Source organism: Pristis pectinata, chromosome 7 (genome assembly GCF_009764475.1).
Source record: "Pristis pectinata isolate sPriPec2 chromosome 7, sPriPec2.1.pri, whole genome shotgun sequence".
NCBI lineage: Eukaryota > Metazoa > Chordata > Chondrichthyes > Rhinopristiformes > Pristidae > Pristis > Pristis pectinata.
In genome coordinates this window covers 39,894,776-39,907,019 of record NC_067411.1, presented here as the reverse complement: position 1 = coordinate 39,907,019, position 12,244 = coordinate 39,894,776, and the positions used below count along the sequence as shown (strand labels likewise).

The 12,244-nt window shown below is 42.1% G+C and overlaps 1 protein-coding gene across 1 annotated transcript in view; it reads left to right on the top strand.

Moving 5' to 3' along the window:
- Nucleotides 1-2,120: 2,120 nt before the first annotated feature.
- LOC127572551 (guanine deaminase-like) overlaps nucleotides 2,121-12,244 on the top strand; it is a 33,202-nt gene continuing 23,078 nt past the window's right edge. The window contains exons 1-4 of the mRNA XM_052019936.1: nucleotides 2,121-2,252; nucleotides 9,067-9,155; nucleotides 9,412-9,586; nucleotides 11,876-11,963. Coding sequence (XP_051875896.1) covers nucleotides 2,121-2,252; nucleotides 9,067-9,155; nucleotides 9,412-9,586; nucleotides 11,876-11,963 — 484 coding nt within the window. The remainder of the gene's footprint in view (nucleotides 2,253-9,066; nucleotides 9,156-9,411; nucleotides 9,587-11,875; nucleotides 11,964-12,244) is intronic.

Below are 12,244 nucleotides of genomic sequence, written 5' to 3'. Positions count from 1 at the left end.
TATGAAAATACGTCCAGAATCACTGGACAAAATCAAGAATGAATGGGAAAGTGAACTCCAGACATCTTTACCTACAGAGACTTGGAAGAAAATTCTTCATTTAGTTAATACATCTTCAATGTGTGCCAGACACTCTTTGATGCTGTTTAAGGTAGTTTACAGGACCCATATGGCAAAAGATAAGCTAGCTCGTTTTTATCATCATATAAATCCTCTTTGTGACGGATGTAAATCGAATGTGGCTTCTTTGACACATATGTTTCGGTCCTGTCCTCTTTTGGAAAAATATTGGAAAGACATTTTTAACATTATTTCAAATGTATTGAAGATTGATTTACAACCTCACCCTATCACTGCAATTTTTGGATTACTAAGGATAGAGTGTGGCCATTTATCTGCTTCCGCTAACCATATGATTGACTTTGTTACATTAATGGCCAAACGATCCAATTTGCTTAAATGGAAGGATCTAATAATCCCTACCACTTTTCAATGGTTCTCTCAAACTATATCATGTTTAAACTTGGAAAAAGTTAGGAGTGGTACTGTTGATCCTTCACTTAAATTTGAAGATATTTGGAGTTCATTTATTCAATATTTTCACATGATATAGATCCCTTTTCAATAACTTTCCAACTTAGAGGAACGGAGTTGACGACATAATATTTCTCTGTTTCTACTGAGAAATTTTAGTCCAGTTTTTTTTGTTTGTTTTGTTTTTGAAATTTTTCTGTTTAGTTTGGTTTGATATACTGTTTATAATTTTTCTTATTGATTTGGGGATTTTTTTCTTTTTCTTTTAAATATATATATAATAAATCTTTTTCTTTCCTTTCTTTTATATTGTATTCATTTACTAAGAGATCATTGGATCTACAGATTTTTTATATTTTATTGTTCTTTATGATTATCTATGCCAAGATTGTTCTCCTGATCTCTTTCTATTACATGTACAAACATTGATGTACATCTAATAATAATCATATAATAATCATATTAATCTGTATTAATTTAAAAACTAATAAAAAGATTGAAAAAGAAAGATTTCTCAACCTACCTCACTGTGGCCCTTGCACCTTATTGTCTACTTCCACTGCACTTTCTCTGCAACTGTAACACTATAATCTGCATTCTGTTATTGCTTTTCCCTTTGTACTACCTCAATGTACTTGTGTATGGAATGGTCCGCATGGCTGGCATGCAGACAAAATCTCTTCACTGTTTCTCAATACATGTGGCAATAATAAACCAATTGCCAATTATCTCACTTAGCATTCAGTACGTATTCCCAGGAACAAGAGCACCAATGGAATAAATGCTGAAAAGGGCCATTATATTATTGTATGTAGGGCTTTGTTAATGCTCAAACTCCTGTCCTCCAGTTGCTGCATGCTGTCGTGCCAGGAACCTGGATGCCAGGAAGTTGGTGCAAACCTTGTCCTACCCACTGCTGTGTCAGGAATGTTACATGAATCACCCCACGGCTCAGTTTGGGGAGTCTACTTGTGAGGGCTTGCATTGGGTGGGCCTGTGTGCACAGTATGGTCACTCAGCACTGAGATGTGAGCTCAAGGCTGCACCCAAGCCAGAGCAGTGAGTTGATCCATTGCTGGGAACTGGCTTGTATTGACCAGGATCCTACGTCTGGATGTGATGGAAGCTGCCGTCTCCCCTTCTCTCTATGTGACTGCACAGCTCTCCCAAGCCGCAATTTCCATTATATTCAGCAGTACATGATGAAAGAGACTGTAGAAACTGAACTGTCTTTCACCTCCCATTATTTCCCCTGCCACCTCCCTATCACAAACCTTGCCTTTTATTCTTCTCTTCTCTGCATCTTCAAACCCCTTTGTTTCACTTTCACCAGCTTTTATAAAAGACCAGCCTCCTGAAATGTTAATTCTTCCTTGCTCTACAGGCACCGCAAGAGTGGCTGAGCTTTGTGCTATTTTCTGTCTTTGTTAATGAACAGAAGGTTAGATCAGTGATGATAATACATCCCAGTTATATATAAAAATACACCCAACTGAGGACAACGTTGACCAGGGGTTTGATGCTGGTGAGTGTGGTACACAGTTGCTCTCCCTCTTGGAGCCATTGGATCAATTTGCTGCCCAATCATGGCCACCAAAACACCTGACCGTCGTGGCCATTGCCTCCAGGTTTTCAGAGGGACCTTCATTCACTCCACAGACACGTCCCCATTGGAGAGCTTGGATCCTTGTATTCTGGGAGTGAACGAGGTGGGGAAGGTAAGGATGCCATTTCACACTCTTTACCTTGTGGAGTGGGGGAAGAGGGAGCAACAACCTGTTGCTAAATGGCATCTTTAGAGTCATTTGGTGCCAGATAAACTGTGTCCAGTTATTGCCAGGAACCAGCCATGTGCCTGGACAGAAAATCACATTTTGACAAGTATTTTGTATGGAGAATGCATGGATTACCTATCAATTGTAAAAGCTCTGTTGTTGAATGTAAGTCTTGAATAAGCAAAGTTTCAATCTGTCTGGAAAATCAAACAACTGCAGATGTTGAAATCTGAAATACAAACCGAAAATGTTGGGAACAGTCAGCATGTCAAACAGCATCTGTAGACTGAGAAATAGAGCAAATGTTTCAGGGTTTTTAAAATTGGAAGCCTGTGACCAGGTGTGCCGCATGGGTCAGTACTGGGACGTATATGTTTGTATGGAGGTGAATATAGGAGGTATGATTAGTAAGTTTGCAAATGTCATGGAGCTCGGTAGTAGTAGTGTTCTTGGTGAATAGGGTAATCTTGGCTATAGAATGATATTGATAAGATGGCAAAATTGGCACAGAAGTGGCCGATGGATTTTACTCCTACAAAATGTGAAGTGATTCATATTGGAAGGACTAATAACCCTCGGGCACACACAACAAACAGTATGAGCCTAGGAAGTACTGAAGAAGAGGGATCGTGATGTACATGTCAAAGGATCCCTGAAGACAGCAGTGCAGGTAGATAAGGAACAGCTGGAATACTACGTGTGGTTTGAGTCAACACACTGTAGGAGGGATCTAATAGTGCCAGAGAGGGTGCAGAGGAGATTCAGCAGAATTGTGGTGGGGGGAAGGAATTGTCAATGTTTCAGGTCGAGAGCCTGCATCAGGACTGATTGCAGGGTCTTGACCCGAAACGCTGACTGTTTCTTTCCCACACCCCACCTGCAACCCCCTCCCCCCCCCACCGTAGATGCTGTTCGACCCGCTGAGTTCCTCCAGCAGTTTGTTTTTTGCTCCAGATTCCATAATCTGCAGTCTCTTGTGTCTCCAGATTCAGCAGAAAGTTATCTGCAGTAAAGCGTTTTAGCCATGAGGAGAGACTGGATAGGCTATTTTTGTTTTCCTTGAAGCAGGCAAAGCTGAGGTGGGACTGACCTGATTGGGGTATACGACATTGAGGGCCATAGATAGGTTAGACAGAAGTTTCTCACCTCATTTGAGGTGTCTATAACCAAAGGGCGTGGGGTTAAGGTAAGGATTTACGGGGGATGAAGATTTTTTTTCACCCAGAGGGAGGTTGAAATCTGGAACACTCTGCCTGAAGGGTGTGGCCAGTGAAGTATTAACTTCTGTCTCTAATCAAACCAGTCCCGGAACATGTCTGTTGGCCATAGCAACCAGTATTATGCCGTACTTATCTTTTTATTCAGAAAACAGCATCCATAATGTCACTTGGTATGCTAGGCAGACTTTGGAAATCCTATCAAAAGGTGGTTTGCCTTAAAGGGCTATAAAAATGTTATGGTCCCAATCTTGCAAAAGGCATTGTGACTCTTTGATTGGCAGTTGATTAAGCTGTAAAGGAGTGTCAGCAAAGGATAATTTGGAATAGGGAATAGGAAAGGGAGAAAAAGTGAGGGAGAATGACAAGACTGGAGAGGAAGATGGGCAGGTGGGTGTAGGAGAGAAGGAAATGAAGAGAGGAAAGGGATGGGAATGGGAGATCAGAGAAGTTGAGGAGGAAAGGAGTAAACAGAGGTGTGGGGGCAAGGCTGAGAAGGTGAGTGCTGAAAGTATGAGCGCACGAAAAGGATCGGGGGGGGGGGGGGGATGTCGTGCATTTTTGACTGAGCACCATTCCCTGCACAGAGTTTCCAGAGTGAGGCATTAATCCACAGCTACTGGCCCAGAGGCAAGAATGCTGGAACTGAGCAACAGCTGAAATAGCTGAGTGAAATGTCCAGGTAAAGAAGAGACTTGTATGTTTCTTAGTTTCAGCTGTAAAATTCTTAATTGCTAGATCTGGAACTCCACCCTGAAATCTGCCATTTCTCTGCTGATCTTGCCATCTCATGTCAGTTGTTAAACTGGAATGCTGTAATGTCTAAACATCGGCGTGCAGCCTTTGTGGCTCTGATGGCATACAGCGATATGAAATATGATCAGGAAGTTGTGGATTCAAGTTCCACTCCAGAGACTTGAGCACAAAGTTCATGTTAAGACCTCTGGAGAATTAAGAGTGATCATTGCAGCAAGTTTCAGAAGGAGACAGAAGGAACTCAGCATCCTTCGCTTAAATTTGAGGAAGTTTGGAGTCCATTTATTCAATATTTTCACATGATATAGATCCCCTTATAATAACCTTTCAATTTAGAGGAACGGAGTTGACGACATAATATTGCTCTGTTTTTATTGAGAAATTTTAGTCCAGTTTTTTTTTCTTTTTTCTGTTTTTTATTTTTTTTTCTTTAGCTTAGTTTGGTTTGATATATTGTTTATAATTTTTCTTATTGTTTTGGGGATTTTTTTCTTTCTTTTATATTTTATAATAAATCTTTTTCTTTATATTATATTCATTCACTAACAGAATGTTGGATCTACAGATTTTTTTTATACTTTATTGTTCTTTATGATTATCCATGTCATGATTGTTCTCCTAACCTCTTTGTATTACATGTATAAACATTGATATATTAATCTGTATTAATTTGAAAACTAATAAAAAGATTGAAAAAGAAAAAGAAGGAACTCAGCAGGTGACACAGTATCTATGGAAGGAAATGGACCGTTGACGTTTTGGGTCGAGACCCTTCAGCTGGATGTCCGGTTAAAGGATCTCATCCCGAAACGTCGACTGTCAGCCCAGATGAAGGGTCTCTACTCGAAACGTCGACTGTCCATTTCCCTCCATTGATGTTGCCTGATCCACTGATTTCCTCCAGAATTTTGTGTGTTGCTCCAGATTCCAGCATCTGCATTCTCCTATGTCTACATTTTGGAAGGGGACATTTAGGAGTTGGTGATCACAACATCTTGAGATTTAGTTTAGCTACAGAAAAGGAGGAGGAGCAATCCAAAGTAATTTACAGATTTGTTGGAGGAAGGCCAATTTCAAGGGATGAGAGAAACAAAGGACTGCAGATGCTGGAATCTAGATGAAAAACACGATGATGCTAGAGAAACTCAGCAGGCCAGGCAGCATCCATTCCGAAGAAAGATCCCCCTGACCTGAAACATTGACCGTCTGCTTTTCTCCACGGATGCTGCCTGGCCTGCTGAGTTCCTCCAGCATCATAGTGTTTTTTTTTTCTTCAAGGGATGAGAGTGGATCTCATCCAGGTAAATTAGAGTCAAGTTGATAGGCAAATCTGTACAGAAGAATGGGTTGCCTTAAAGGAAGACATGATTCGGGGTATGGTTGAGGTACATTTCCATGAGTATCAAACAAAAAAAACAAATGAATTGAGAGCTTTGAGAGCTCCCCAGATGAGGAAAGAGAATATAGAGGACAATAAAGCTAACAAAGGCCCAGAAAAGATTTGCAAGTGCGTTTCCTGGTCTGAGGGCTTACAGTTATAAGGATGAAGAGCCTGAGACTGGAGAAGAGAAGGTTGAAGGGAAGGCTGACAGAAGTATACAAAATGATGAGTGGCGACAGAAGAGACTGCAGATGCTGGAAATCTGGAGCAATGCAAGCAAAGTGCTGGAGGAACTCAGCAGGTTAGGCAGTAGCTATAGAGGGAAATGAGCAGTTGACGTTTCAGGCTGAGACCCTTTGTCAGGACTGGAAAGAAGAGGGCAGAAGCCAGAATAAAAGGGAAGGGGAGGAGCATGAGCTAGCAGGTGATAGGCGAGTGCTGGTGAGCAGGGAAGGTAGGTAGGTGGGGGAGAGTGGATTAAAGGAAATGATATGAGAAGCTGGGAGGTGATAGGTGGAAGAGGCAAAGGGCTGAGGAAGGAGGAATCTGATAGGAGAGGGCACAGACCATGGAATAAAGGGGAGGAGGTGGGGAATCAGAGGGAGGTGATGGGCAGGTCGTGAGGGCGGGGGAAGGGAAAGAGAAGGGGTGAAGAAGCCACAGGAATGAGGGAAAACAAAGGGAGGGGAGAAGGAAAACAGAGGGGAGTGGTTACCGAAGTTAGAGAAATCAATGTTGATGCCATCAGGTTGGAGATTCCCAAGATGGAATATGAGGTGTTGCTCCTCCAACCTATGTCTGGCCTCAATGTGTCAATAGAGGAGGCCGTGGATAGACATATCAGTATAGGAATGGGAAGCAGAATTGAAGTAGCTGGCCACCGGGAGATCCTGGCTGTTGCAGTGGACGGAGCGAAGGTGCTTGACGAAGCGGTCACCCAATCTGTCTCACCGATGTAGAGGATGCCGCACCAGATGCAATAAATGACACCGATAGATTCACAGGTAAAGGGCTGCCTCACCTGGAAGGACTGTATAGGGCTGGATGAATGGTCTGGACAGAGTTGATAGTGGGAGACTGTTCCCTATGGTGGAAGGACTGAGGGCTACAGGTCAGATATAAAACAAAGGGGAAGTGAATTAAAAGTAACATGGGGGTTGTTTTTACACTTTATTCTTGGAATCTAGGATGCAGTGCATACATATGTGATGGAGTCGTGTTCCTTTGTGGCCTTTAAGGGGGAATTGGACAAATATGTGATGGAGCAAAATATGTAATCTTGTAGAGAAAGGGCTGGTAGATGGAGCTAAAATGTTGATCTGGCGGAGAGCTGGTGTGAACATATTCTATGGTACTGTGACTTTCTTGGCAGCAGCTCCATCCTTAACTGAGTGGACAAGGATTAGCAGGTGTTGCATTTTGGGAAGTCAAACCAGGGTAGGACTTGTACAGTGAATGATAGGGCCCTGGGGAACATTGTGGAACAGAGTGACCTAGGAGTACAAGTAAATAGTTCCCTGAAAGTGGAGTCACGGGCAGACAGGGTGGTGAAGAAGGTGTTCGGTACACTGGCCTTCATCATTCTGGGCACTGAGTATAGGAGTTGGGACATTATGTTGCAGTTGTGCAAGGTGTTGGTGAGTTCACACTTGAAGTATTGTGTGCAGTTTTGGTCACCCTGTTATAGGAAAGGTGTCACTAAGCTGGAAAGAGTGCAAAGAAGATTTACGGGAATGTTACCAGGACTCGAGGATCTGAGTTATAGGAAGAAGTTGGGCAGGCTAGACTTCATTCCCTGGAACATAGGATGGGGACCTTATAGAGGTATATAATATCATGAGGGTCATCAACAGAATGAATGCAGAAAGTCATTTGCCCAGGGAAAGGGAACCAAAAACTAGAGGGCATAGGTTTAAGGGGAAAGATTTAAAAGGGACCTGAGGGGCAACTTCTTCACACACAGGGTAGTGAGTATATGAATCGATTTGCCAGAGAAAGTAATTGAGTCGGGTATAATAACAACATTTAGAAGACATTTGGATAAGTACATGGACAGGAAAGGTTTAGAGGGATATAGGCCAATGCGGATTAGCTTAGGTAGACACCTTGGTCAGCACGGACAAGTTGAGCTGAAGGGCCTGTGTCTGTGCTGTATGACTCTGTGACTATGACTCTATGTACATCATCTGTAAATTTCCCTCCAAGTTACTCGCTATCACTGCCCCTTCTTTCCTGGGGTAGAATCCTGAAACACACACTGTTGGGGACTGCAGTGGTTTAATAAAGTGGCTCATTGTCACTTTGTCAAGGCAGCTGGAGGTGGGCAGTAAATGAAGGACTGGTAAATGACGCCAAGTCCACGCGTCATGAGTGAATAAAGACCAAGTTCTGTTTAAATAGCAAAGTGCTGGAGGTGCCAAATTTCAGAAGTGACTGAGCTGAAACTCCACCTGGCTCCCAAGTGGGTGTGAGGTAGAGCAGGAAGACAACCCCTGAGCCCTGGCCAATCTTCTTCCTTCGGTCAACAATTGTTATAAACAAGTTATGTAGTCATTTGTCAACTGTGGGAGCTTGCTCTGCACAAATTGTCTGCTGTGTTCCCTACATTATAATTGTGATTACATGTCGCTGTACTTTATTGGCCATAGTCTTTTGGGATGACTTGAAAAGGTTGGGAATGCAAGTCTTCCTTTGTTATTTTTATTGTAAAGAAACTTCCTGTCCCTACACTCCAGACAATCATGTGATGATAATACAATAGGTTCTTGCAACACCTGCAGGAACAGCCCACCTAAAGTTGCTAAGTTGAATCCTCCTGAATTCCCTAGTTGTTGATCAGACATAAATCTAACCAGTGCGAAATCACTTTTTGCTTCTGCTCTGATCTCTCTGATGTTCAGCTTGAGGAACAGCATCTCAGACTACATAATGCTGACTACAGCCATTTCAGGTCATCAACTTTTCTGGCATTTTTATTTCAAATTTCCAACATTCACTATATGTTGCTTTGGTAATTTGAAATAATTATTCTGCAATTACTCAGCCTTATGCCATCACCACTACCATTAACCTCACACTGTCACCCATTTTGCCATCTCATTTTCCTGCTTTACAGACTTTTCCTTTCATTCTCATTTATCCTTCAATTCCTGCTCCACCATCTACTTTCTCTGCATCTTAAAACTTGACTTGTCTCCAACTATTGCTGTTTCTCATGAAAGACCATCAACCTGAAACATTAACTCTGTTTCCCTTTCCACAGATGCTGCCTGATCTACTGACCATTTTATTTCTCTTATGCTGTTCTTGCCTCTCCCATTGGTTTGGAAACGCATGCTCTTTGGGAGGGAGGGAAGTGTCTTTAATCCAGCGGAATTGAACCATATTTTGTATTCTGTTGTAGATTGTTTTCATTGACACTGTGGATAAAGAAGAAGAATTGTCGGAGAAGTGGCATTTCAAGAGAGAGACGATCAGAGTGCTTCGGCCAAGGTTAGAGTGCATTGTAAGTTATGGAGCAAGTTTCATCTGTCTTGATGCTAGCATCTTGATAGGATGACACTTAGGTTACTGCTCTGCTGATGTTTGATAACCGCTTATTGGTTTAATAAAAGCATTCCTGTTATTCACTAACCAAACATTGTCTTTTCCCTTTGCCTTCCTGATGAATTGTGATGAATTGCAATGAATTGAAGTTTATGACACTAAATAAGCCACATCATTAATCATCCATACTCTCTTCATTCAGGCAGGAGTTCTTTATCCCAGGACTGGTTGACACCCACATCCATGCCTCCCAATATCCCAAAATGGGATCTTGCCTGGATTTACCAGTTCTTCAATGGTTAGTCAAATATACCTTTCATGTTGAAGCCAGATTCAAAGACCTGAAGTTTGCAGAAGATATCTATACCAAAGTAGTGGTAAGTACAGCAGCATTGCCCATGAGAAAACTGGCCAAATGCAGCATTAGCCTATTTCCTCACAGGTAAAGTATAACTGTTCTGCCTTATGGTTGCTTGTTTTTCTTTGCCCTTTTTCTCATGGACTACTTTGCAGGGTGCCTTCCACAATTAACACTTTACTCATTGTATCCTGCAAGTACAATTATTCAGCAAGTACAACTTAAAAATTACTTAAGATCTTCAATCTTTGATAGTTGAGCAGTAACTTGCTTATTGGTTAATAACATGCTTACAAAAGGCATTGATCAATTTATTCTTTTTGAAGTTTTAATGCTACCATCAAATATTGTGGGAGATTAATTTGCTGGGTTCAACATTTCAACAATTATTTATCAGTGAACACACCCCTCCCCTCCCCCGACTCACCATTGGGTTGATAGGTTAATGGGGGCCTCTTCCTAACTTTCCTCATGTCCTATTAATCAAATGGAATGATTGAAAGCTTATCATCACAGCCGCACTGTCCTCACCCTATCAGAGAGATTACCTTTGTCCTAGCTATCTGTCCCCCTCCTCATTTAAACCTCTTCCTCCAACCACCCCCCCCCCACACCCGGATACCTGGACTCTGTTTCCCTTTCAACATACGCAGCCTGAATGGTATTGGTTTATTATTGTCACTTGTACCAAGGCACAGTGAAAAACTTGTCTTGCACACTGATCGTACAGGTCAGTTCATTACACAGTGCAGTTACATTGAGTTAGTACAGAGTGCATTGATGTAGTGCAGGTAAAAACAATAACAGAGTAAAGTGTCACAGCTACAGAGAGGGTGCGGTCAGAGGTCAGAGTCCATCTCATCGTATAAGGGAATCGTTAAATAGTCTTATCACAGTGGGATAGAAGCTGTCCCTAAGCCTGGTGGTACATGCCCTCAGGCTCCTGTATCTTCTACCTGATGGAAGAGGAGAGAAGAGAGAATGACCCGGGTGGGTGGGGTCTTTGATTATGCTGGCTGCTTCACCAAGGAAGTGAGAGGTAAAGACAGAGTCCAAGGAGGGGAGGCTGCTGCCTGTGACACACTGGGCTATGTCCACAACTCTCTGCAGTTTCTTGCAGTCCTGGGCAGAGCAGTTGCTGTACCAAGCCGTGATGCAACCAGATAAGATGCTTTCTATGGTGCATCGATTAAAAATTGATGAGTGTCAAAGGGGACAAACCGAACTTCTTTAGCCTCCTGGGGAAGTAGAAGTGCTGGTGAGCTTTCTTGGCCGTGGCATCTACGTGATTTGACCAGGATAGGCTGTTGGTGATGTTCACTCCTAGGAACTTGAAGCTCTCAACCCTCTCCACCTCAGTACTGTTGATGTGGACAGGTGTACGTACACCACCTCCTTTCCTGAAGTCAATGACCAGCTCTTTTGTTTTGTTGACATTGAGGGAAAGGTTGTTGTCATGACACCATGCCACTTAGCTCTCTATCTCCTTCCTGTACTTCGACTCATCGCTGTTTGAGATATGGCCTACAACGGTGGTATCATCTGCAAACTTGGCTCAGTATTTTCAGCAGTTTCTGCATTTTATTTTTTCATCTCCATTTAAAAATGTTTCACTGTTTTTGATGGAATTGGCAAGCATTTGAAGCTAAGGAAGAGATGATGCTGAGAGTGAGGACACAGGATTAGCATTGGATTATGTTCCCTCCTGAGATACACTTCGCTAAATGGCCTCCTTTTGTCTTTAAACTTCTATGATTCTATGCAATAATACACGTGTTTTTATAGTACCTTTCACAACAGTGTGTTACTATTAATGAGAGACTTTTAAAGTGTAGTTATGAGTGTAATGCAGGAAATTGGCAACCAATCTCCTCAGAATTAGCTCCCACAAACAGCAATTGGATAACCTATGCTTAGTGATTTGTGGTTGATGGAGAGAAGATGTCTCCAACTGGGGGAGAGGTCAAAACTCAACCATAAACATGAAATGATCAACAAGTCCAATAGTGAATTCTGCAGACATTTCTTTGTGTTATGAGTATTTAGAACTGGCTGGAATATTTGAGGAAAGTAACAAGAATCCATTTAAGGGAAAGCTGGATAAACACATGAAGGGGAAAGGGGTGGAAGGTTCCGCTGATGGGGTGAGATGAAGAGGGGTGGGAGGAGGTTTGTGTGGAACATAAACCCTAGTACAGACTAAATGGCCTGTCTCTGTGATCTATTACACATTGAATTGAAATAATTTTTTTAAAAATAAATAAGCAATGCGTGAAATCATTTCACTAATATCAGCATTTTATGACAGGAGAAAACGCTGAGAAATGGTACAATTACTGCATGTTACTTTGCAACCATCCACACTGACTCATCTTTAAAACTTTGTGACATCATTGGTAAGAGATTTCAGCTAAATTTGTTTGTTAATCACAGAGAGGGAAGCCATTAACCCAGTGGATTCCTGGGCAGGTGAATGGGGAAAAAAAATGCAGAGCAAGTGAAAAGCCAGTTTCTCTTTACCTATCACTTCCTTGACAGTAGTAATCAAGCACATTCAGCCCTGCTCCCTGGCTGCCTGAAGTGTTGCTCATTTTTTTTAAGCTGCACTTTATTCCAATTCATGCCCCAGCAGAATGGAGATTGTTGGGTGGATTACCCAATTACTGTAAAATATGGT